This window comes from Lissotriton vulgaris, chromosome 3_1 (assembly GCF_964263255.1).
Source record: "Lissotriton vulgaris chromosome 3_1, aLisVul1.2, whole genome shotgun sequence".
NCBI lineage: Eukaryota > Metazoa > Chordata > Amphibia > Caudata > Salamandridae > Lissotriton > Lissotriton vulgaris.
The window spans coordinates 92,842,580-92,869,162 of NC_141689.1; the positions used below are offsets into that span (position 1 = coordinate 92,842,580).

The following is a 26,583-nucleotide window of genomic DNA, read 5'->3' on the forward strand; positions in this document are numbered from 1 at the left end:
ATTCGAGGGAAGAACAATTGTTTGACGGACAGGCTCAGCAGTGTATACCCTTCGTCCCACAACTTTTGTCTAGCTCCGCAGGTGTTTAAGTAATTGTTCTGAAGGTTTGGTACTCCTCAACTAGACCTTTTTGCCTCCAATGCCAATATTCTTCGTCCTTCCTTTCTGTCCCGGTTGCAGGAATAAGGGTGTTGGGGGATAGATACATTGGTCAAAGGCCTCAGGTCCTGCTGTACGTCTTCCCCACCATTCCGTTAACACTCCAACTGCTTGTCAGACTAAATAGGGAGAATGTGTACCCGGTTCTAGTAGCCCTCTTTTGGCCAAGAATGGGGTGGTCCCCTTTGTTACGGTTGATGGCAGTACCTCCGGATGGTCTATTCCACGGGATCAGAATCCTCTTCATCGTCCCCTCCTGTCCCTGGAAGCATAAAAGAGAATGCGGCCGACAGAAAGGCTGTTGCAGGTTGGAGTTTGAGGAATGTGGGGATTGATACTTCAGTAGTCCACTTGGTTCAACAATCTAGAAGGCTTTCTACTAGGAAATTCTATTGCCATCATCCCTAAATGGTGTACTGAAGAATGCTTAAATCCCAGAGTGGGAATCACGTTCGATTCCTCATTTTTTGCAGGACGGCTTTGACAAGGGTTTGACGGTTGCCACTGGGGAGCTAACTCCTTGCAATGTTACCGAAATGGATTCTATTGGCGCAAGATTGTTAAAGGGGGTTTCGTTAATGAAACCGAATGTTAATTCTCTTCCTGTCCTTGGGATCTCCCTTTAGTCCTTAAAGCACTTCAAATTCTCCTTTTGAACCCCTGGAGGAGGTGAGCTTGAAGCATTTGTCTTTCAAATGGTGCTTTTTGGTGGCTATTCCAACTGCACGTAGACTTGGAGTTAGGTTCATTATCCATACAGCCCCCTTATTTAAGAATCGTCTCTGACCGGTTGGTTCTTAAGTTCAGTCCAGGGTTTCTCCCTATGGTCTTGACTCCCTTCAATCAGGATGAGGAGATAATTTTGCCTTCTTTCTTTTCAGCTCCTGGGACTCCAGAAGGAGAATCCTTACATACTTTGGATGTGTTGAGATCTGTATAAATGCATTTGTCTAGATCTCAAGAATATAGACCATGCGATCATTTGTTTGTGAACTTTGGTGTTTTCCGTCTGGGACAAAAGACTTCTACCCAGTCTTTGAGCAGGTGGAGCAGTTCCCTTATTTCTATGGTTTACGCTGCTCAGGATCCTGACCGCTGGGTGGAATTGATGACCGATTCACTTGCGGTGTGTTAGCCCTGGGCTGATGCAAGTGGGGCTTCTGTTTTGGAAATCTGCAGGGCTGCTACCTGGGCTATACTGTCTACTTTTATTTTCTCGCTATAAAAAATTTTTTCAGAATTCTGATTCTATGAATTTTGGTACTAGGGTTTTGGCGGCTGCTATTCCCTAAAAGAATTGTCTCCTAAGTTTGCATTAAAGGTGTGTCTTACGTCACTTTGGGAGTACTTGTTGTTTGGCAAAGAGTCAGGTTGTGCGGATTGCTCTGCTATATCCTCCTATAGTAAGTATGGTATGAGAAGAGGGTTGAGGAGTTAATGATTCAATTATTTAACAGTAATCTTCATTACTTTATAAACCCTTCTTCTTTTACCAGTACTTACGACCCTCCCTCCCGTTCCCCTTCACAACCTGTTATCCTTCATTCAGCTTGGGACTGTATAGAAGCATTATGGCCGCTGTCCCTTTCCATTACCATATTTGTCGGAGAGTTATAGAGGGGGAAGAAGGGTTGTTTTAACTGGATATCATTCTGATTGGCTATGGCTAAGCCATGTGATGCCCGGGGAGGCTAAAACACCTTATCTTGTAAGTATTGGTATGAAAAGAAGGGCATTCGGAGTAATGAAGATTACCGGTAAATAACAGAATTATTAAACAAGGCGCAGTTGCTTGTGGCCTCTGCCGCTTTTACCAGCCCCGCCAAGTGCCACGCATCATGGTTTAGAGCAACGGAAATGGGCTACAACTACTGCATTCCCACATTGGTGTAAACTGTCATCAATTGACTGCACCAGGCAGTGTTCTCAAATAATGGAAGTACCTGCCATAATTATTTGCAAAAGCTCTCACTGTCAAATGAGGCTCTCCCAAGGAAGATACAGTGTGTGCTTCTACTACTGCTGCGAACTCCTGCCGTGGGATAAATTAGAACGGCCATTCAGTTGACTTTCGTACCAGTCTCTGGATCAGGTGTGGTGGCATAAAGCCCCAGCTCGCCTGCCTTCAGAAGAGTCAATAGGGTCGAGTCTCACTGTGGTTCATGCAGCCTGGCTGTGAAATAAACAAGTTGTGATCTGAGAGCAGCCCAGCTGAGTGGGTGCTTTAAAGTGGTCTTTAAATAGCCCAACCTTGACCACAGTGCTGAGAGCTCCTTCCCGGATGATTGTTTGTCAGTGTGTAAGTATCTAGGAATATGAGGGTCAGATAAATGAACTGAACCCAGATCTTTGTGACTGGGGGTGAATGGTTGCATTGTTCATAACAAAATACAAAAGTGTCCTCAAAGGAATTATTCAGCAAAAAACATTTTTTAACTTCTCATTTGGTCACAACTAGTGAACATATGATTTCAACAGTGCATGGAGATCTGCTTATAGGTAGTATACAACATCTTTTGCTTTTTGTATGGACAAATGAAATACCATACACATCCCAGTGTTTATAACATAATATCACAATTTCAGGTTTACATGAAGGTTCATATATAAGCAAAACGATGTTTAAGCGTCGACGTTTCGGTCCTATAGCGGTTTATACAATCCACAGGACCATCTTCAGGACGAAAACGTTGCACATCAATATAATTATGCTGAACCGTAGTATTCAATAGCATCTCATGATTCAGACTAACTTCATCTCTGAATATCACGAATCTTTTACAGCATGTTGATCACTTGAATTCGATCGTCATAGACTTCAATGTCCGTCCGACTTCTCTAGTTTGACTCAAACTAGAGAATACTACGGTAAACCTGAAATTGTGATATTATGTTATAAACACTGGGATGTGTATGGTATTTCATTTTTCCATACAAAAAGCAAAATATGTTGTATACTACCTTTAAGCAGATCTTAAATGTTTAGTAGTATGAATGTTGCCTTGTTACATCTTTGAATTAACCATAATAAACAATGGTACATGAAGATAATTCCATGCATTGTTGAAATCATATGTTCACTAGTTGTGACCAATGAGAAGTTAAAACATTTTTTTTGCTGAATAATTCCTTTGAGGACACTTTTGTATTTTGTTATTAACCATACCCAGTCCTCTTGGGATAATTGGGTGGCTCTGTCTTGTTTGTGGTTGCATTGTTCAGCATTCTGTCCATCATTTCTTCCTTTTAATTTGTTCACCCTAAATGGGAAGGGTATCCAGACGTGTATCCTGTGCTCACTGCGCCACTGGATTCAAGCTAGTTTGGCTGATGAGGGCTGATGTCCCTGGATGCTTATTTCTGGACCAGGGAGGATCTGACTTGGCATTTTGGGCTGGATTGCTCCCATGAGAAACAGATTTGCACATGGCTGGGTCCAAACTGGGTTGGCTTGGGGAGCACAAAAACAATGGATTGAACCCAGATCTTTTTAACTGGTGGTGAATGTTTGCATTGTTCAACATTCCATCCATCATTTGTTCCTTTTGCTTTTTTCACCCTAAGTTGGCAGGGTATGCCTAGATGTGGACCCTGTGCTCACTGCGCCACTGGATTCAGGCTAACCTGCCTGATGCCCCGAAACCGGTCCCAGGGTGCTTGTTTTCGGTCCAAGGAAGACCTGACTTAGACCTGGCTTGGCAGTTTGGGCTGGATTGTTCTGATGAGGACAGGGTCAAGACTGATTTGCATATGGCTGGATCCAAACTAGGGTGGCATGGTGAGCAAAAGAACAAAGGATTAAACTCAGATCTTTGTGACAGGGGGTGAATGTTTGCATTGTTCAGCATTCCGGGTGGAAGGGACGAGGAGGAGATAGCAAGCGTTATGAAACAAAGGTGGTAGGATAATCCTGCACACATAACACATGCACTGCCATCCGCGAATAACACACACAATAGTGAATGAAGGGCCATCACACAAATGAGGTGACATTATTTTTGTCTATCGGACTAGTGCTTAGGGCTATTTGGCCCTCCCACTACAAAATGCCCTCTATACATCGTACGCGCAGCGGACGAGCACAGCGGGCGTGACAATGGCGCGCCGGAGGTAAGCCCGTCTGCGCCCATCCGCGCCAGACCGGGCATAGGGCCCAGCATCATAGCCTCTACCCCCCATATCCCTTTTGAATATTCTAGGGACTCCCTATTCCAATGGAGACTGCCCCTCTTGCCCCCCTGCGCACATTCTATCACTATTGATGGCCCTGGTAATCAATGCCTCCACTACCCTTACACGCTACCCACTTATGAGCCCAGTCCTCCCCCTCCCACTGTATTTAACATGGCCCTGTTAAAATGCAGATCCCTGCCTAAACACGTGCAGGTAATCTATATACTCCTAGAAGATTATCAACTGGAGATTCTGTTCCTAACATAGACATGGCTATCCCCAGACTCGGACCCGGACATTGTTCAGGCTCTGCCTCCGGGCTTCCTTATACAACATCTTGACCGATCGAAGGGAAAGGGAGGAGGGATAGCTATAATTTATAAAGATTACCTTTCTTGCCGGCTCCACGGTAGCCCGCTACTTGACTGTGAAAATGTTCACTTCACTATCCAAGTCTCCCCGTGTAAATCCCTCTCTGGAATTCTTATTTACCGCCCGCCAGGTGCCATTGGACAATTTTGCAGTTCAATCCTGGAAAATGCACTGGCCCTGGCCAGTACTTATCCTAACTTCATGATCCTAGGGGATTTAAAAATCCATTTCGACATTAGCGGAGACAATTTAGCTACCGAATTGCATTGGACTTAGCGACATACCATCTCCATCTGGGAAATCATCAACCCACTCCCATTCTGGGGCACCTTTTGGATCCGATCTTTTCCAACATCTCTGATCTCAAATTAATGGTACCTATTCCGGTCCCATGGTCGGACCACTCACTAATTTTGTTCATCTGGTGGATTTCGATCACCCACCGCCCCAGAACAGTCCCCCGCAGGCCTGTACGCCCATGGTCAAAACTGGACCCAGATAAATGGAAGCTCACTTTGGAGCTCTCTCCCCCGACCTGTGAGGCAGATCCTACATTAGCAGATACCAAGTTTTCCTCGTTGATCAAAAACTCCCTGGACATAGTCCTCCCCATAAAACATAACCTTAAACCATGGGGAAAAAACACTTCACCCTGGTTCACTAAGGAGGTTCGTCTCCTAAAAAAACTTTGTAAAAAGTCTGAAAGGGCATGGAGGAAGGACTATGATCCTAATAGAAAGCAAGTCTATAAACTTACGATCCTAAACTATAAAAAGGCCCTTAAATCGGCGCAAGCTGCGTTCTTTCGAGGAAAAAATTAGATCTTCCTCGAGTTAGTCAAGAGAAACCTTTCAAATTGTGAAAAAACTCTTTAAAACTCCTGACCCCGTGGACTCTTCGGACAATCGCTGCAATGAGCTAGCTGAGTTTTTTGACCAGAAGATCCAAAAAATTCTGAAGCACCTCCCTAGGGATAATTTTGCTGACCTACCCGAACTGTCTTTGTCAGCACCTCAGCAAGATGAGCCCAGACTGGATACGTTTGCCCCTATTACAGAAGATATTCTCTTCCCTATTCCTCAGTCAATTAAAAGTAGTTCCCCGCTAGACCCTGCCCCATTGAAGGTCATGAAACTAGTTGCACCTACCATCCTTGCCCCTATGGCTAATCTGATTAACATCTCCCTCTCACAGGGCACTGTACCCCCGAGTTGGAAGTAGTCAAAGCCTTACTCAAAAAAGCCAACCTTGACCCTCTGGAATTGAACAACTTTCGGCCCATTTCCCTCTTGCCGGGTATCAGTAAGTTGGCAGAAAAATTCCTTAACCGTCAGTTATCTGACTACCTTGAATCAAGCGACCGGCTCAAACCCTCACAAACGGGCTTTCGCCCGGGCCAGGGTACAGAGACCGCGATGATAGCGGTTGTCGAAGAGGCCAGAAAGATCATAGACTCAGGGGGATCAGTGGCAGTGATCCTCCTGGATCTGAGTGTGGCCTTCGACACCGTGAATCATTCTACGCTGATTCGTCGGCTTAGTGACTTGGGTATCTCTGGACAAGCCCTGTCCTGGCTGAGAACTTTTTTACACAGCCGCTCATTTCAGGTGGCAGAGGGCAATTCCATCTCCAAAACTACTTTAGTACACTGTTGCGTCCTTCAGGGCTCATCCCTGGGCCCTACGCTTTTTAATGTGTCTATGTCCCCCCTTGAAAAACTTGTCAATCCATATGGAATCAAGCTTCTGACCTATGCCGATGACACCCAGCTTGTTGTATCTTTAAGCCATCAGGACCATCCTTCCAGCGATCTTTACTCCTGCCTTGGGGATATAACTAGCTGGATGGACAGGTCTCATTTAAAGCTCAACAGCGATAAGACGGAGATTCTGGTCATAGGCAATCAGTCACATTTTCGCCCTGAGACTCTGTGGCCCCCGTGTATGGGTCCGCCCCGACTCCAAAGCCCGACATCAAAAGTCTGGGGATCTGGCTGGATCAAGGCTCAATACCCAAGCTAGAAAAACTGCAGGAGCTTGTTAGGCCTCCTTCGCACCTCTCGCAAAATTTTACCTTTGCTCCCCACTCAGTCTACGAAGCTTTTGATTCAGGGCCTTATATTGTCCAGATTGGACTATGGTAATGCCCTATACCTAGGTGCTCCAAAGAAAGTGATAGCCAAACTACAGGTTGTACAAAACACTGCTGCCCGGATTCTTACGGGCGCCAACAACCGTTGTTCTGCCAAACCAGCCCTCAGGTCACTTCACTGGCTTCCCATCCTGGAAAGAGTACATTTTAAAGCCCTTTGCACCACTCACAAAATTTTGCACGGAAAGGCCCCCCCCATTCTGATTGTTCCCCATAAAACCAATAGATTGCTTCGATCCACGCACCTCCATCTGACTTCAATACCTAGGATCAAAAGGGCCCGATCAGGAGGCCGTGTCTTCTCGTATAATGCCTCCAAACTGTGGAACTCGCTTCCACTAGACATTCGCGCTCAGCCCAATATCCTCTCCTTTCGCAGACTCTTAAAGACCTGGCTTTTCCCCTAAACCCTTCCTTTCTTGTTCTCGCTCATTCTATCACTAGCGCTGGGACGCTTACGGGCAGCCATGCGCTCTAGAAATCTGTAAACATAAACATAAACATAAACAAAGGGTGTAGTCGAGGACAGGCCATAAGAAGTAACCAGGCTCTTAGAATATCTCATGGACTTCCAGGAGGCACTGGCTTATCTGCTTTTTATGGTACATGCTCTGGCTGCAGAGTTTAGCATTGGCTGTAAGCACGATTTCTTAAACACACTGGAAGCATTTTGTGTCCTGTGCCAGTAGTCCTGACCTCGCTGTTACTCGTACAGCAATGGGCTGTATTCCATTTTTAATGTAACCTATCAAAAGTCATTGTAGTAAAGTAGAAACTCACCTTATGAAAACTTTGTTGGTAAGCAGCAGCGCTCCCAGGGCATGCTGATAACTCTGTTCTCAATATGGGAGTGCCAGTTTTAGGGATATCCGCTGTAATACCAGACACTTCAATGAAGTTTGAGGGGTCATGTCATAAGAAGGCTGCTCCACAGTCTGAGCGCCTGCTGTGGAGAGATGCCAGTAACCAAGATGTCCTAGGTTCGAATTCTGGTAAGGCATGTCCTGCCTCCCGGGGTCAATACCTCGGGAGGCAGGGACATGGGGAGAGGATGTAGCCAGGGCCGGACTGGTCATAGCAGGCACCGGGCAATCCCCCGGTGCCCGCACGGGTGGGGGGGCTGGTTTTGGGCCCCTGGGGGCTGTTGTTGTTACAGGACCGTTTTTGCAGCATAGATGCAAAATAGAAAATAGTCCATGTAACAAAATCGGCCGAAAACCGGCCCTGGCAAAGAGCTCGGCAGCACCTCCAATGCCCCCCCCCCCTTCTTCCCCCCCAAGAGTCGGGAGGGGGGGGGGGCGTTTAGTGGGGCGGCCGTGCACTTTGCCAGGGACGGTTGAGGTTCCCAGTCCGGCCCTGGATGTAGCTTTATGGCTAGAGCGGACGACCTCGAAGCTGGGGAACTAGGTTCGAGCCTCGGCAACGGCGCTCAACATCCTGTGATTCTGGGCACATCACTTAATCTCACCGTGCCTACCAAAAATGAATGTGTCCATCTGTAACGAAACTGGTACTCGTGTAAAGCGCTCCGATACTTGGGTCTAGTTTGCGCTATATAAAACTCCATAAGTGCTGTTGATAATGTGTCGTGAAGCACTGTGGATAAACAAGTCATAATTTTAAATTAGGCGCAGTTAGTTAGGGGCCTTCCATTTCAGGGATTTTCAAGCAGCTTCAAGTTTGTTTATAGAACCTCTCATTTATCTCTTTCCTTGCTTGGTTTTACTCGTGAGATAGTGTCACACATATGGCAGATGAAGGTCACTCATAAGTACATTGAAACAAAGGAAATGTCACACATAAACAATTCATAACTTGGCAGCTATGTTTTACCTACTGTGAAATATATTTGTATCTAACAACTGTGTTGTTCATTAATCGAGTAATTGAATGGCCGAGAACCGCAGATGCAGGAATTTCCACCTTAGGCTTTCCCAACCTGTCTTTCTGCTTTATCAGTGTGCCTTGGGTCCTTCAATAGTTCTTTCTGTTTTTTTCCTCAGTGGCGTGGATTTTAAAAATTATGCCCTCGGGGAAGCGTTTGTGTCAAAAATGTGCACCCCTCACCAGAGCGGAGGCGTCATTAAGGTAAAGTGTCAACTCAAATGGGGCGTTTAGAGTTTTCTATGTTGTTTTATTAATCTTTCGGGATCATTCTGAGCAGCCTGCAGGCCATGTTGGATGATGATATGAAGTTGTGTGGTAGGCGCGCCCTCTAGTGGTTATAACTGAAATGTGATATTTATAGGTATTTGGCAGACAACACATTTTGCTCAGCATGTTAGTCAGGAGATATTAATGTGTTGTTTTTATTTATGTGATTTTATATAGAATGTATTTTCTCCACTGACTTGTATTGAAGCAGAGGCAACCTGCCAGTATCGGATTCAGGGCCGGCTTTAGCGCTGGTGGCGCCCTGTGCGACAATGTTTGTTGGCGCCCCCAATCGACTCCCTCACTACAACTCTTTTAACAGTGCCCCCTGCAGTCTCTATAACCACTCTCTCTCCGATGTATTTAGCTATATAGCGCCACCTACACCAGTGTAGGGTGTCAGAGCACTTTACATCATACACACATTACACAGGGACAATCATATATATATGTGTGTAAATCAGTGTATAGAAAATGTTACATAAGGCAGAAGAGTACAAGGTGAGTCACACGTCATCCATACTGGTAGACAGTATAGTTTAAGAGTGCTTGGTCTGGAGAAGCACAGACTCAGAATTTAAAACATAACCCCATGGTTGGAGGTTACATTTAATAAAAAGGATTTCTTTTTTTACGGAAATGAAACCTTTTTGAAACATTAGAATAATGAAAGACGGAGGAAAAAATCCTAGCGCTCTAATCTATACCTTACAGTTTGCATGCAGCTCTTTGATGACCGTTATTATCTCACTGTTCCATGTTAGGATTTTAACATCTACACTGCTAGTAACAAAAGGATCTCTGACAAAAGCACTGACCTATTTAAACTATATGCACTTTGTGATCTGCATGGTACACATTCTTTGCAGCAGGCATATTAACCCTCTGTGCTACCATAAAATAAGTTAAAACTTCCACTAGACACAACTCCTTCTCTCTCCAGGAAGAACATTAATCACCGAAGTTACCTTGACATTTTTATTTGTTGCATGAAAATTGCCAGAGGCCAGCAGTGCAGCAGCAGGTGGTTTTCAAACCATAAAATACTTCCAAACACGGCACCCCCTTGAAGATGGAGCACCCGGTGCAGTGGCATTGGTCGCACTGTACTAGAGCCGGCCCTGATTGGATCTATTGGTATGTTTGGTGACAGATGAGCAGCATTTAATTTTTGGTAGTTTAATAACCTAGTGCAAACAAAAACCGAATTCTAAACTCTGCATTTGTTTGTGCTATGTAGAACTGCCCAAAATACATTATTAAAACCGGTCACATTCTCTAAACTCCCTCCTCCGAGAAATAAAGAAGGACAAAGAGTTACCCTTTAATGCCAAAGGTAATTCTTGGAGGAGGAGATTGGAATCGTTCAGGTCAAAGTAGTGTCATATGCTGATGACACTCCGCTCATTATGGCACTGAATAGAGTTTCTGGCACTTCAGAAGCGACCCTTAAAACTTCTTTATCACAGGTTATTAGATGGATGCAACAAAGCTATCAGAAGTGTAATTCGAATAAAACAGAGATTGTGGACCTGGGGAATATTAACAATTTTTAGGTGGATGATTCACCACCCTCTTGGACAAACTCGCCAATCTCGGACTCAAACAACTTGTTGACACCCCCACCCACTATGCCGGGCACACGCTTGACCCAATCTTCACCTCCAGCAAGCACATCTCCTTTAATCACACCACAGCTCTCCATTGGACGGACCACAGCTGCGTTCACTTCAACTTCAAAAAGACTACGACCCACAACCAATTCCACGGAGAAACTGGAACAAAATTACCTCAGACCAGCTCTTCACATCGCTTCACCAAAACCCTCCTGCAAAATCATCGGACCCAAACCAAGCAGCCACCAACCTTACACAATGGATCACCCACAGCGCTGACGAATTAGCACCCTTGAAAAACCATCAAATCAAGCAAGGCAGCAAAAAAGCCCCCTGGTTTAATGAGGACCTTAAGAAATCCAAGAAGATCTGCTGCACCCTCAAGAAAGCATGGCGAAAAAACCCAACCTCTGACAACCTGGCCACCTTCAAGAACGCCACCCGCAAACACCACTAACTGATCCGATCCACCAAGAAATCATCATTCATGGATCGACTCGACATCAACGCCCACAACAGCAAAGAACTATTCAACATCGTCAAAGAGTTTACCAACCCCACCGCCGGCACCAACGACATCACTCCCTCCCAAGACCTCTGCGACTCTCTAGCCTCGTTTTCCACAACAAAATCGCTGACATACATAACAGCTTCGGAGACCAGTCCACCCCACCCACCTCCGAACTTGAACCCCCCACCCCCCACAACTTTTGCGCCTGGAACCCAATCACCACCAAAGACACCATCCGCCTGATGAACACCATTCACTCAGGATCACCAACCAACCCATGTCCCCACCACATTTTCAACAAAGCAGACTCCATTATCGCACCCCATCTCCGAGACGTCATCAACTGCTCCCTCAACTCCGCTACCTTCCCGGAAAGCTGGAAACATGCCGAACTCAGCGCCCTCTTGAAGAAACCTACAGCAGACCCCACTGAACTTAAGAACTACCGCCCCATTTCGCTCCTCCCATTCCCTGCCAAAGTCATTGAGAAAGCCGTCAACAGTCAACTTGCCGCCTTCCTCGAATCCAACAAATCCCTCGACCCTTCACAGTCCGGCTTCCGAGCCAAACACAGCACCGAGACCGCCCTCATCGCAGCAACAGACGACATTTGAACCCTACTGGACAACGGAGAAACAGCTGCCCTCATCCTACTTGACCTCTCCGCAGCCTTTGACACAGTCTGTCATAGCACCCTCATACAACGCCTCAGCAACGTCGGAATACAAGAAAAAGCATTGGACTGGATAATCTCGTTCCTCGCTGGAAGAACCCAGAGAGTCCGCCTCCCCCCTTTCAGATCAGAGGCCACAGAAGTCATCTGCGGCGTACCCCAAGGATCTTCACTCAGTCCCACCCTCTTCAACGTATACATGAGTCCCCTCGCATCCATTGCGCGCCAACACAACCTCAACATTATCTCCTACGCAGACGACACCCAGCTGTTCCTCTCCCTCACCAAACACCCAAACACCGCCAAAACCAACCTACATGAAGAGATGAAAGAAGTAGCCGAGTGGATGAAGAACAGCCGTCTAAAACTGAACTCGGACAAAACGGAAGTCTTCATCTTAGGATCATCCCCCTCCGCCTGGGACTACTCATGCTGGCCACCGGCCCTGGGAACCGCACCCATACCAATGGACCACGCACGTAACCTGGGCTTCATCCTAGACTCCTACCTCTCGATGACCAGATAAGTCAACGCCGTCTCATCATCATGCTTCAACATCCTACGAATGCTCAAAAAAACTTCAGCTGGATCCCCACCGAAACAAGAAAGACAGTCACCCATGCACTGGTCACAAGTCGACTGGACTATGGAAACACCCTTTACGCCGGAACCACAGCCAAACTACAGAAAAAACTCCCAACGCATCCAAAACGCCTCAGCCAGACTCATCCTTGACATTCCCCGCCAAGCTCACATTTCAGCTCCACTGGCTCCCCGTCAACAAGAGAATAACGTTCCGCCTTCTCACCCACGTACACAAAGCCCTCTACGACCTAGGACCCGAATACCTCAACGCGCGCCTGTCCTTTTACACCCCCACCGCAAACTTCGATCGTCCAATCAAGCCCTCGCCGCATTCCCACGCATCCAAAGACCCACCATGGGGGGAAAATCCTTCTCCTACTTAGCGGCCAAGACCTGTAATTCTCTCCCCACCCACCTTCGCCTCCCTCAAGCGCCTTGAGACCCTCTGGGTGAGTAGTGCGCTATACAAATTTAAACTTGACTTGACTTGACTTGAGATTGTTCTGCACTAAGTGGGAGGGTGCATGAGTAGGTTAGGTCAGGTGTTGTTCAAAGAGTAGAGCTTAGAGGTCTGTTTTTGAAGGTGATTTGACATGTGGGCAGGCAGATGCTCGGCTGGAGGGGGTAAACCTTGTGGCACTTCCAGAGAAGGATTTGCTCATGTATTGGTAATGCTTGAAGGTGTGTGTTTCACGGAGGAACAATCTAGCATTTAGTTAGTCTCAGCCAGTGCCTGAGATTTTCAGTTTTTCGGAGAGGCTGTCGCTTCTATAGGAAACCACTGAAAGTAGCGAAGAATGGGAGAGATGTGGTCCGATTTCTTGTGTCCTGTCGTGAAGCAGCGTGTAGGACTACTCCGAGAGGACCTAGGTGAAGTTTGGGAATGCTGGAAAGCACAAGTGCCTGGACAACAGATTTAAGGTTGTGCACTGGGATGTGCTTCCTGATACCCCCAAAAGAGCACTCTTCACCATGGAGGAGATATGTTTCTAGAGGTTGATATCTGTCAAGAGTAAATCCCAGAGAGTTGGCATTCTGAATGATGGAGGGGCGGCCGTCCATGTCCGGGGCGGGGATCAGCAAGTTAGCTTTCTCTGGAGAGATGAGAAGAAATGTTGTTTTTGCTGTGTTTAGTTTGAGGTGGTTGTTAGCCATCCAAGTCAAAATTCTGTTCAGGGAGATTGATAAGTGGGTGCAATCTTCCAGGCTTGAGTCCTTGAAGTAAATTTGGATGTTATAGCTTTATCGATAGAAGAGAACTTCTGAGTTTCTTAGCATTGTGCAAGGGGTTCCCAGGTAGAGATCAAAAAGGGTGAGGAAAGAATTGAACCTAGGAGGACCCCTTGTTGGAGGCTGACTGGATTTGACATAGCATTCCTAATTTTTACAATTTGGGAAATGTTTTACGCTATTGACAACTTAGGGCGAACAAATCAAACAAGGCTCCGTCCATTATCTCCTTGTGTTTATTTTTTTACGCCCTAAGTTGGCAGGGTAGCCCAAATGTGGGTCCCTTGCTCACTTTGCCACTGGATTCAAGCTATCCTGGCTGATGAGGGCTGTTAGCCCGAAACCGGTCCCTGGATGCTTGTTTCTGATCCAGGGAAGACATGGCCTGGCAGTTCGGGCTGGACTGTTCCCATGAGGCACAGGGTCAAGACTGATTTGCATATAGAAGGGTCTGAACTGGGGTGGCGAAGTGAGCTAAAGAACGATGATGAATTCAACCCAGATCTGTGACTGGGGCTGAGTGTGTGAAAAGTTTCAGCCCTTCGTTCATCATCTCCTTGAGTTTGCTTTGGTTACCCTAAGGTGGAAGGGTATGCCCAGACGTGGGTCCCTTGCTCACTTTGCCACTGGATTCAAGCTAGCCTGGCTGATGAAGGGTGTTACCCAGAAACCGGTCCCAGGATGCTTGTTTGCGGTTCAGGGAAGACCTGGCTTGTCAGTTCGGGCTGGACTGTTCCCATGAGGAACAGGGTCAAGACTGATTTGCATATAGCTTGGACTGAACTGAGGTGGCGAACTGAGCTAAAGAATGATGATGGATTGAACCCTGATATGTGACTGGGGGTGAGTTTCTGAAAAGTTTCAGTGCTCGGTCCATCATCTCCTTGTGTTTACTTCCTCTTTTTGTAATAAGCACACTCTTGGTTCACATGAGTCCATTTGTATACTCTATGGGCCAGATGTATCAAAGGGTTTTACCCATTCTGTGTCTATGGGAAAATGTGTTCATACATATGGCCCAACGTTCCAAACTATGTGACCAGTTCTGAAGAACTCCTTCACATCCTCATACATTCCTCTGTGAATTGACTCCTTTGTTTGTTTGCATGCTGGCTGTTGTTTTGGCCAGTGGCATAAGGATTTGAAGAGTGGATTCAAATGTGCCTTTTTGAGTGAAGATCAGCGACACCAGCGAAGAGGGTGAAATACTAATGATGTGCTGTAATAATAAAAGAAAAACAAGAAGGATATAGAGCTATCTGACAACAGAATGAATAAATACCTGAATTTTGTGTTTGCTGTTGTTACATTCTCGTAATGACGCAATAGCCTTAATCTATACATGAAAGAGCCTAACCAGTACACAGAATTTATGCCTTCATTCTGGTACAAGTGATTGGATGTAAACCTAGTGCAATGACATTTACACCAGAAAATAACAAGATTGTGCACCTCTGTTTGTGTTCTAGGATTCTGGAGTCAGCGCCACTGATTTGGCAAAGTACGTGGCTCATGAGATGGGTCACAATCTGGGAATGATTCACGACACGCAGGAATGCCACTGCCCTGTGTCCCATGGACACTGTTTGTTATCGAAGCACACTGGGTAAGAAACAAGGTCTCCTGTATGTGATGGGCTCTAGTTCTACGTCCATAGACCTGTATCCCTCTAGCAGAAGAACATCCTATTGAGAATTATGAACTTTTTCTAACAACTACAAACTTCTGGTCTACTGGAGTAGCTTTTTCAATCACTCAGTTGCTTTTCGCTCATAGGGGTGGGCACAATTCAGCAGGCCTCACACATAAAGTCCTCACACAAACACCAGCAGGCCTCACACAAACACCTGCAACTTTGTGGAGAGGATCAATCCTCATTCCCAGAGACTGGTGTTTACATCTAATAGAAAGAGACGCTTCTCGAACCCAAACTCTTAATACCAATGCTTCTGCCCATGACCTGGGAGTCTGTGGGCTGAATTACTTCATTGTAAGTCCACTATGAGTAACGGGCATGCCTTCACCAATCCTGGCACAAACCAATCTTGATGCCACTAGACATATCTATGAACGAAATGGGATTTGGAGAAGGGAGAAGGATGCTACTCATGTTACTCTCCTCTTGTCTGGTACAAGTATGCAGCTTTTTAAGGTTGCACCTCCACAATGAAACAGCTGTTCTTCTGAAAAATGGCTGTTTAACTAGATCTCATACAAAGCAGCATTTTAGGCGTTTTAGGAGTTTCCCGAGCATTTTTGGCGTTTGTCTTTAATCCGGTTTGGTGAGACAGCGGGTTTCAGCTCCTTGCCATCATCAGTTTAGTCTTTCTCTTCCGCAGGGGGGTCTTTCCATAGGTCAGGTGCATTATTGCAGAATTCCTAGGAAATGAAAGGTCTATCCCTGATGTCAAACTATGTTCAAAACCTGGGGTAACATCAATATCCATTGCTGTGGTGTAAGTGAATGTTACAGTTGTATTTCCATGGCATAGTTAAACTTGTCCTGGAGATATTTCACTTCTTAGTGGTGAGTCATACATGGTGAATCCATCCATATACTCCATGCCTCCAAACCAGGAACATCTGTACATCCGTCTGTCCATTCCATCTTCATTCCCTTGCCCACTGCTTCCAACCTTCTTTACCCTTCCTTCCCTTTACCCCTCCCTCCCTTTCCTTCCTTCTGCATGCTTTCTCTTCCCTCCCTTTCATTTCCCTTACCTCCTCTTCGCTTCCCCTTCATTTTCATACCCTTCTTTTTCTTCCACTCCCCTCCCCTCTCCTTTCCTCACCTTTCCTTCCCTTTTCCTAGACTCCCCTTTCTATTCTATCCCTTACTTTCCTATCCCTTTGCCTCCCCTCCGCCCCCCAGAGCAAAAGGATTAGCAGTATATAGTTTTTGGCCCTCACTTTACTGTTGAGCATCCCACACTTAGCACATGTTGTTGTGTTGGTTGTAGGCGGCAGTAGTTTCTAGTAAGAAACATCTGTACATAAACCCATGCGTAACTTTACTCCACGAATGGACTGTGGTCAGTGATGATGCACCCCCTGGCTCTTCCAGGCACAACATGAAGGCTGTGTTCAGCGACTGCAGTCATCGCTTACTCAACATATTCCTCCAGGAGAAGAACATCACCTGCCTAAAGGATCGACCCAGGACATACATTGTGAGTATCCTATGGATTGGAAATGGTTGCATGGACGTCTCCAAGTAAAGTCTGCAGCCCGATGTACGTGTTTGGGCAGATTGACATGAATTCTGAGGATTTTAGAAAATCCACAAAACGTCAGAGATTGAATCATAGCAGTAAATCCATGCTCAGTAGATCTCCAACTTTTTCCATGGTGTTTCTGAATTTTCATAATCAAAAAGGGGAAAGGATCACTTGTCCTGCGTAAACCAAGGTCTGCAGGTAGGTAAGTGGGTGTCTCCCAATAAAAGACCCTCATACACGCCTTTTTTGATATCTCGTAGCGGTATATGATGTGTCCCCGCTTATTTAAACACGAGAGTGCGTAATCCTTGGGTGGATTTTTTTGTGTGCACCCTCCGCCAGGATGCTTTACCTTTGGTTGAGGCAGTAGTGATCGTGAATTCGTGAGTGAAAAAGTGGTGATATCTTAAAAATTGTCAAACGACCAGTGAATCGATTTTTAAGAAATCTGGAGTTGGACAAATATAAAATTTAATTTGTGCGACTAATGGATCGATTATGAATTCTAGCGCACTCCATTAGTGAAATATAGAGGTCGACATGTTTCAGCCTTGATTGCCAAATGATCAGTAGGCTTTCTTCAGGACCAAAAAAAGGGGTGCAGTGAATAAAGGTGAAAGAGTAGGTACATTTATAACCTGATTCTTCGGGTAGTAGAAGGTTGCATTGTACCTGTAAAGAGAAGAGAGACATGCACACAACAGCGTATAGGGAAAGGGGATAGGAGGAGACAACACAGTTGTGTACAATTGTACAGTTTTTTCCACTGATTTGTACAAGAAACTAAAAAATGGCAATGCTTTGTGCAGAATCACAGTCATTTCAGGCGTCAACTTACTCATTCTCATGCCATAGTGAATAAGAGTGATTTCGCTATACTGTAGTGCAGTGCCCATCGCTGTAATTTTATCCGTGTCAGATAAGTCTTCATGGTACTGATAACTGGGGTGATGACTTTACATATCTCTATCAGGTGATGATAAAGTGCTCTTTCTTTTGGCTTTCATGAGGCTCTATTGCGGTTCGAACGGTCCCTCTTTAAAGTTTAACGAGACCTAATGGAATGACCACAAGGGAAATGTGACTTAATACTGTGTGCGACTGGTTTAAATAGCTGCGCGCTATGTTGTAATGGTGGAACTTATGGGCGCATAATGGTCGATATCGGAGCCTACCTCTACGTTTTGCAGAATTTGCTTCTTCGGGTAGAAGGGCACTCAGAGGGAGGTTATACTGTGGGGATAGAGCAATCGTTAGTTTCGTTAAAAGCCGCGGCACTACTTGCGGTTCGAATCCCCATTGTTCGGCGATGCCGCGTTTTACCTCAATCCTTCTCCTCCGGTCTCGCAGCTTGTGCTGTCTCTGCCACTCATCGCCCAGAACTCCTCGTGAGTTGAATCCGGTTTAATTTTTGAGAAACCACAGTGATGGAAAGAGACGAAATATTTGTTATCGTCATTTGCGGTTATGGATGTGAAGATGCCACATATTTTTACAATGGGAGTGATAAGCATTTCCCTTTCGTTGTATACCAATATTAAAAACAATGAATAATTATGATCAAGAAATTGGAAATATTAAAGTCATACTGCTACTTATGTGAAGTTGTGGTTATTTAAGGGGAAGAGCGATTGGGTAGGAGTTGTAATATCAAGGGGCTTGTTTTGTTTTTGCACTCAGTATGTATTTATCCACTCTTTGCGGTTATGGCTATATTTTCTGAAGTAGCGAGTTCTGTAAGTTGTTGGGAGGTGATTGATCTGACTCATTTATTGAGAGATAGCCAGGGAATCGAATCGTTAAGACCGTTGGTATCAGTCTTTAGTCTGTGGACCCAACGTTGTTCTTTTTCGAAAAAGATTTTTGTTGCATTTCTGTCTATTATGTCCAAGGTTTCCAGGATGACCCACTGTAGGTCATTGACAGTGTGACCTAATTCTTTGTAGTGGGTGGACATTTTGGTAGTGGTTCTTTTGCAATTCACATTGCTGCGGTGCTCACATAGTCGTTGTTTTGCTTTGCGGCAAGTCATGCCGATGTATCTCATCTGGCATGGACAAGTAATCATGTAAATTACATGACTTGTATTGCAATTAGTGTGGCGAATTAGTTTCCAGATAAAATTAGGAAGCAGCTGCAATTCTTTTGTAGGTTTTGTGGTCTCACAGGCTGTACAGGTGTCACAAGGGTAATGTCCTGTTATTGGGGCTATATTCAGTTCCTCGTGAGAAGGAACTGTAGCTCAATACGTGATTATAAGAACCAAGCTGAGGATCTATGTGAAAAACTCACGGCCCGAGAGTACCCAAGAAAGGTGATTTACTCTTGCAAAAAACGAGCACGCAATCAATCAAGGGAAGCACTATTAGAAACACACCCCAAGACAGATGATAGAACAACGTGTGTCACCACCTACAGTCCTGTTACTAATCAGGTCAAAAAGATAATCAACAAAAATTGGAAGATTATAACATCAAACAAATTAAACTGGCCCAAACCACGTTTTGCAAACAAGAGAAGTCAAAATATCAAAGACCTTTTGGTACACACCAGACCACCACCAAAGAAAAAGAAAGATCAACCAGGATTGTGGAATATAGCCCCAATAACAGGACATTTCAAATGGCTGAAAAACTTCCTTAGTCATAGGAAACAAGTTACCATATTAGGAAGCCACTGTTCAGACGAAAAAGCACTAAAAACAGGGGTACCACAAGGCTCCAGCCTGAGCCCAATTCTTTTTAACCTTTACATGACCCCTCTGATTGAGCTCATTACATCCTTCCACATCAGCACGATATCTTACGCTGATGATACTCAGCTCATCCTCGTCCTGGACAACAACACTACTAAAGCAGAAGAAAATCTGAGAGACTGTCTCACCGCAACCTTTGAATGGATGAGAACCCACCACCTCAAGTGTAATTCAGGCAAAACTGAAATCCTCCCTTTTGGCCAAAATAATCTTTTCTCCCATAAAAACTGGTGGCCCCAAGACGCCGAAGTCCCGCCGAACACTATCAAGACGGCCCGCAACCTTGGGATAAGGTTTGATGAAGCCCTATCCTTCAAACAACAAGCAGGTACTGTGGCAGGGTCCTGTTTCAACATAATCAAGGGCCTTAGAAGGTTCTTTGACCTCCTCCCCCTGACAGCCAGAAAGACGGTAGCGGTGGCCCTCATCACATCCCGTCTAGATTACTGTAACAGCATCTATGCAGGTTCCAACAAAGCTGTTCTGCATAAATTGCAGATGGTTCAGAACGCCGCCGCCCGCCTAGTGCTGAGATTGCCTAGGAAGTCATCTGCTTCAGCAGCACTTAAAACCCTGCACTGGCTACCTATCCACAAGAGAGTGTTATTCAAAATCTTACTAATCACTTTCAGGGCTTACCACCAGTCGGGCCCCACCTATCTGTCACAAAGGTTTGGAAGATATACTCCATCCCGCTCACTCAGATCTTCCAACCTAAACCTATTGGTGGTCCCCAAATTTAGACTCACTACAAAAGGAGGAAAATCCCTTGGAGTGTTGGGAGCCAGAGCCTGGAACAAGCTCCCACCCCAGATGCGTCTGATCCCCTCAGAGAACCTGTTTCGAAAGGCCCTTAAAACCTGGATTTTTAATGCCTCTGACACCTTCTGTCTAGCGCTAATTTAAACTTCTCACTCTCCATACACTTTTCAGATCCACCTAATTTCCCCCTCTTCTGGTTTTTATGTAGTTTCCCAATTTTTCTCCTCTGCGACACGTTATGACTAGCGCCAAGATTCTCCATGGAGTGTAAGTCGCGCTTTATAAAAGCAAAATCATTCATTCATTCATTCACATTACCCTTGTGGCACCTGTACAGCCTGTGAGACCACAAAACCTACAAAAGAATTGCAGCTGTTTCCTAATTTTATCTGGAAACTAATTCGCCACACTAATTGCAATACAAGTCATGCAATTTACATGATTACTTATCCATGCCAGATGAGATACATCGGCATGACTTGCCGCAAAGCAAAACAACGACTATGTGAGCACCGCAGCAATGTGAATTGCAAAAGAACCACTACCAAAATGTCCACCCACTACAAAGAATTAGGTCACACTGTCAATGACCTACAGTGGGTCATCCTGGAAACCTTATCACAATAGACAGAAATGCAACAAAAATCTTGTTCGAAAAAGAACAACGTTGGGTCCACAGACTAAAGACTGATACCAACGTTCTTAACGATTCGATTCCCTGGCTATCTCTCAATAAATGAGTCAGATCAATCACTTCCCAACAACTTACAGAACTCGCTACTTCAGAAAATATAGCCATAACCGCAAAGAGTGGATAAATACATACTGAGTGCAAAAACAAAACAAGCCCCTTGATATTACAACTCCTACCCAATTGCTCTTCCCCTCAAATAACCACAACTTCACATAAGTAGCAGTATGACTTTAATATTTCCAATTTCTTGATCATAATTATTCACTGTTTTTAATATTGGTATACAATGAAAGGGAAATGCTTATCACTCTCATTGTAAAAATATGTGACCTCTTCACATCCATAACCGCAAATGACGATAACAAATATTTCGTCTCTTTCCATCACTGTGGTTTCTCAAAAATTGAACCGGATTCAACTCACGAGGAGTTTCGAGCGATGAGTGGCAGAGACAGCACAAGCTGCGAGACCGGAGGAGAAGGATTGAGGTAACACGCGGCATCGCCGAACAATGGGGATTCAAACCGCAAATAGTCCCGCGGTTTTTAACGAAACTAACGATTGCTCTATCCCCACAGTATAACCTCCCTCTGAGTGCCCTCCTAGCCGAAGAAGCAAATTCTGCAAAACGTAGAGGTAGGCTCCGATATCGACCATTATGCGCCCATAAGTTCCACCATTACAACATAGCGCGCAGCTATTTAAACCAGTCGCACACAGTATTAAGTCACATTTCCCTCGTGGTCATTCCATTAGGTCTCGTTAAACTATAAAGAGGGACCATTCGAACCGCAATAGAGCCTCATGAAAGCCAAAAGAAAGAGCACTTTATCATTACCTGATAGCGATATGTAAAGTCATCACCCCAGTTATCAGTACCATGAAGACTTATCTGACACGGATAAAATTACAGCGATGGGCACTGCACTACAGTATAGCGAAATCACTCTTATTCACTATGGCATGAGAATGAGTAAGTTGACGCCTGAAATGACTGTGATTCTGCACAAAGTATTGCCATTTTTTAGTTTCTTGTACAAATCAGTGGAAAATACTGTACAATTGTACACAACTGTGTTGTCTCCTCCTATCCCCTTTCCCTATACGTTGTTGTGTGCATGTCTCTCTTCTCTTTACAGGTACAATATGACCTTCTACTACCCAAAGAATCAGGTTATAAATGTACCTACTCTTTCACCTTTGTTCACTGCACCCCTTTTTTTGGTCCTGAAAAAAAGCCTACTGACCATTTGGCAATCAAGGCTGAAACATGTCGACCTCTATATTTCACTAATGGAGTGCGCTAGAATTCATAATCGATTCATTAGTCGCACAAATTAAATTTTATATTTGTCCAACTCCAGATTTATTAAAAATCGATTCACTGGTCGTTTTGGACAATTTTTAAGGTATCACCACTTTTTCACTCACCAATTCACGATCACTACTGCCTCAACCAAAGGTAAAGCCTCCTGGCGGAGGGTGCACACAAAAAATCAACCCAAGGATTACGCACTCACGTGTTTAAATAAGCGGGGACACATCATATGCCGCTACGAGATATCAAAAAACGCGTGTATGAGGGTCTTTTATTGGGAGACACCCACTTACCTACCTGCAGACCTTGGTTTACGCAGGACAAGTGATCCTTTCCCCTTTTTGATTATGAATAACTAAATGGAGTCTGAAAGGATCCGATCTCTTTCTCCCCCCTCAAATTGATTATACGTTTCTGAATTTTCCTCTTTGGTTAGCACTGTTTTCCCCTCTTTTGCAGGATGTTTATGCGCCATCTGACGAGTATGCCAACATTCTTCCAGTTGGTAAGAGTCTTTTTCACTCATCGCTGTTCAATCTTATAGACCAGTATTTTATCTTTATAAAGTGGAATAGGCAAGAACTCTATTTAGATAATTTTCTGCGGATTCAGAATCCACCTAAAACCACCACAGTTGCAAACCAAAACAAGGTTTAATATCACCCCTGACATTTATATATTAGTGGATGGGTTCAAGAATCAACTCATGAGGATAATCAACTGGTAAATTAGCATTTACCAACTTGAACCATTCTATTAGTAAATATGCCTCCTAAATTGAAAGACATTCATTGGAACAGAGTTCAGATCCTCCAGAGAGCCATATTAGTAAATAGGCTTAATTGTGGAGTAAAAATTGAGTAGAGCGTGATTGAGAATATAACACAATTTCCGTTTCTTGCAGTTGGGGTCATCTCCTTACACCTAAGTGTTCTGCTTCTGCTGACTCTAATCGCATGGGTGATTTGGAAACGAAGGAGGACGAGCCAGAAAGCAGAGTTCCTAACAATGCTCAGTAGAAGGAATACATTCTCCTCGATCCGAAGTTGGGAGGACTGGTCTAGCGCTGCAGTGTGACCGATCGATCCTGCTTCAGAGGAATGGCCTCTATGTTTTTGAGCGGAGTACCTCACTGGCATACTCCATGGCGGTGAATGGCTCACAGACCTCAATGTAAACAACAGAATATGTATCCAGGCAGTGCACTTTATGAAGTTAGACCACTTCAATGTTTACAGATACATGGGGTGTCTCCTGCATATGAATGGACTATTTATTCAGATCAACCTCTATATACCTCAATATTTCCTTGATAAACCTTATCAATATTTCCTTGAGTTGATTACAAACTGGAATACTAGCTATGTAGATTTGAAGCAATAAGGTTTGTGGCCTGCGTGAACCAAGATGTTTTCCAATAGCCTCAGAGATGCATGTCACTCAGTGTCCTCAGACTGAAAACAAATTTCTATCAGGTTTGATCGGGTGAATGGTTTTATCATATAGCATAAGGAACAATGAAGAATGGTACTGGGTTTTTAAATTGGAGTTCATTGGTGTTGGTCACAAACTGTGTAAGGATTTGTGCTACTTTCTTATGAAAACCATCAGGAAATTCAATGTCCATATGTTAACCAGTAGAACAATGTTGAATTTGCCCATGGGTGTATTTGCTAAGGATCTTCAAGGGTGGCACAAGACGCGTTTTCTGTGCATACATTGAAAATGCAAAAAACTGTTCATTCTATTCGGTGTAAATATATCTGATGTATATTCATTGCAGCATTTTCAGGTGCTGGAGGGGGTTCATCTTTTGATGCTTGATAGCTAATCAACAAAAACAAGAAGGATTTTCCATCATTTATAGTGCCCTAGAGGATATAACATCTACAGCTACAGGTAACTACGAAGATAGTGTTTTGTGCGATAGTTACCTGACCCCAAATTGAGGCGTAGACATACGAAACCATGCTTCCCAAGGAGACGAAGTGCACCTCAGTAGTGAGCCAGAATCCCTAAATGTCTTGCTTATAGTGCCATATTGCACCAATTCAATTGGATAAAAAGTAAACTGGAAAATTCCTACGGGTTTGTAATCTGTAATCAGACAGGAGAGCATAGGATTGATATGAAAGACGTAGGAGAATAACTCATTCTTGCTAAAATGGCGTGAACCCAAGTTAGGAAATAATGGATATGCCAGTCCTCGCTCCAACTTGCATAGAGAAACAGAAACCTCTTTCAATGTTACATTTGCAGTTTTCTAAAATGATTAGGTCACCTGATCAGCTTTAGTCTGTTTTGATGTTGACCTGCTGTGCAATGGTGAATCAGTAATGGTTACCCACATTGGGCATGTCATGGTGGAGGCTAGGTCTTTGAGTGTGTGAGTAGACTGGATCAGCATGGTTTCCAGTGAGTATTAGAAGGTAGAAAAGTCCTGTAATGTGGATCCCAGGGCTGGAATGTGTTGGATACTGGAGCATTTACCAAGGTGTTTGTTGCTAATAACTATTGCATGTTTGTAATCAAAGGTGAAATCAAATTATGTCAAGAGTGGAGAATTTACAGAGAAAGAATAACTCAGGCAGATTCTCTGAATATCAGAAAATTGATATTTTTGGGCGATGAGTAGTTGGAGGCTGCTTTCTAAAGAGTTGAGTTATTCTTCTTGGAAAGAAAATACGTTGGTACGATGAATGTCATGGTCACTGCATGTCTTCGCTGATTGCAGGGCAGTATCGGTGTATTAATGAATGGGGAAAACCACAAGAGTACATAACCACTACATAGACATGTTAGAGACAGTGGGTGATAGGATAGACTATTAGGGAGCAGCAAACAGTGAAATAACTGTGTAAGATTAACAATGCGAATGTGGGTGAATCGGAACCGAACTGATGAAAAAGATGTGACCCCGATTTAGACTGTTCCTTAGCTATCCATAAAAGTGTACAGGGATTCTCGCTCCGGTCAATGATGTTAAATAGTTTGAAGTGGTAAAAAAAGTGTAGGAAAGCAAGTGTTTCAAGAGGAAACAATGTGCATTGTGTATAATTCTAATGCAAATGGCTGTGGATATGTGTTTCGTTGTGAGATGGCAATGAGCCCTTAGATTGGAAAAATGTTGGCAATGCATAAATGTTTCCGTACATAACTGTTAATATGGATCTAAAAACAGTTAAGTCTATTATCAAGCCTTTGCTCCCTAATCTATAAGGACAAAGGCAGAATAGTTATTTAACTCACTTTTATAGTAGGTGAGGAGGGAGATTGACTGGAATGTAATAATAATATAATAATAATCCACATTTGTAAAGCGCACAATCAACCGTAAGGGTCTCTAGGCCCTGGTAGCCGTCTGGAAGATTAAACAAGCTATTGCCCAGAGTCCCATGGTGCTGGGCTAATCTACCGCCAGTGCCGGGGATCGAACCGTGATCCCCAGATTCTGGAGTCAGTCGCCCTAGCAGCGGTGCCACACCTCTTCCACCCTAGATATATTTTGTTGTGTTATATCTTTAGTCGTTGTTTAGGCATTGAACTGATTTGGGTCGAGAGCGAGATTTTCACAAGTAGGTGTACTTCTCTATTTATTAGAAGATTGGAATGTTGCGAGCTCCATTTAAACAATGGAGTGCTCCGGGCTTCTAATGGGCGGTAGAAGCCTGGAGCTCCACCATTCCAATGTTTGTTCACTGCTGTTGCTGTAAATAAAGGCTTAACAGAGCCCAAGGGGATTGAACCCCCCTCTGGCTCCATGAGGCCTTTGTTTTATTTATTTAGACCATTCTACCCACTAGTGGCGGAATGTTCTAATAGCTTTATAGCCCTCTGTAGCTGGGCTATACCGGCAATAAAGTTCTACTAACTTTAGCTCTGGAGTGGGCCTTTTATGACCGGTATAGCCTGCTATGGTGGGCTAAAAGGCTATATTAAATGCTTGAGTTAAATTAAGAGGTTATGATTTTGAGTTACATGGGTAGCACATTTCAAACTGGGATTGGGCTACCTCAGCTGGATCAGGGCAATAGAGTGTTTTGCAGTTTGCTTTGCGGCAGTGATTAGTTTCCTAGAATTGATTTTGGTTATATCAATCTGGAATTCACATTTGATGATTTGACAAGAGCCACTCTCGCTGGGTGAATTAAAACTCCTTGGTCTTTTTAACCCTGCCCGTTGGAGTCTATAATATAGTTTCAGTCCACCAAG

General features: G+C 44.4%; 1 protein-coding gene across 1 annotated transcript in view; it reads left to right on the plus strand.

The window, feature by feature from the left end:
* Positions 1-25,329, plus strand: part of ADAM33 (ADAM metallopeptidase domain 33) — a 227,705-nt gene extending 202,376 nt beyond the window's left edge. Inside the window, exons 10-14 of the mRNA XM_086962852.1 lie at positions 8,859-8,943; positions 15,094-15,230; positions 16,689-16,794; positions 22,831-22,876; positions 23,276-25,329. Of these exons, the coding sequence (XP_086818978.1) occupies positions 8,859-8,943; positions 15,094-15,230; positions 16,689-16,794; positions 22,831-22,876; positions 23,276-23,448 (547 nt within the window). The 3' untranslated portion in view covers positions 23,449-25,329. The remainder of the gene's footprint in view (positions 1-8,858; positions 8,944-15,093; positions 15,231-16,688; positions 16,795-22,830; positions 22,877-23,275) is intronic.
* Positions 25,330-26,583: the final 1,254 nt, after the last annotated feature.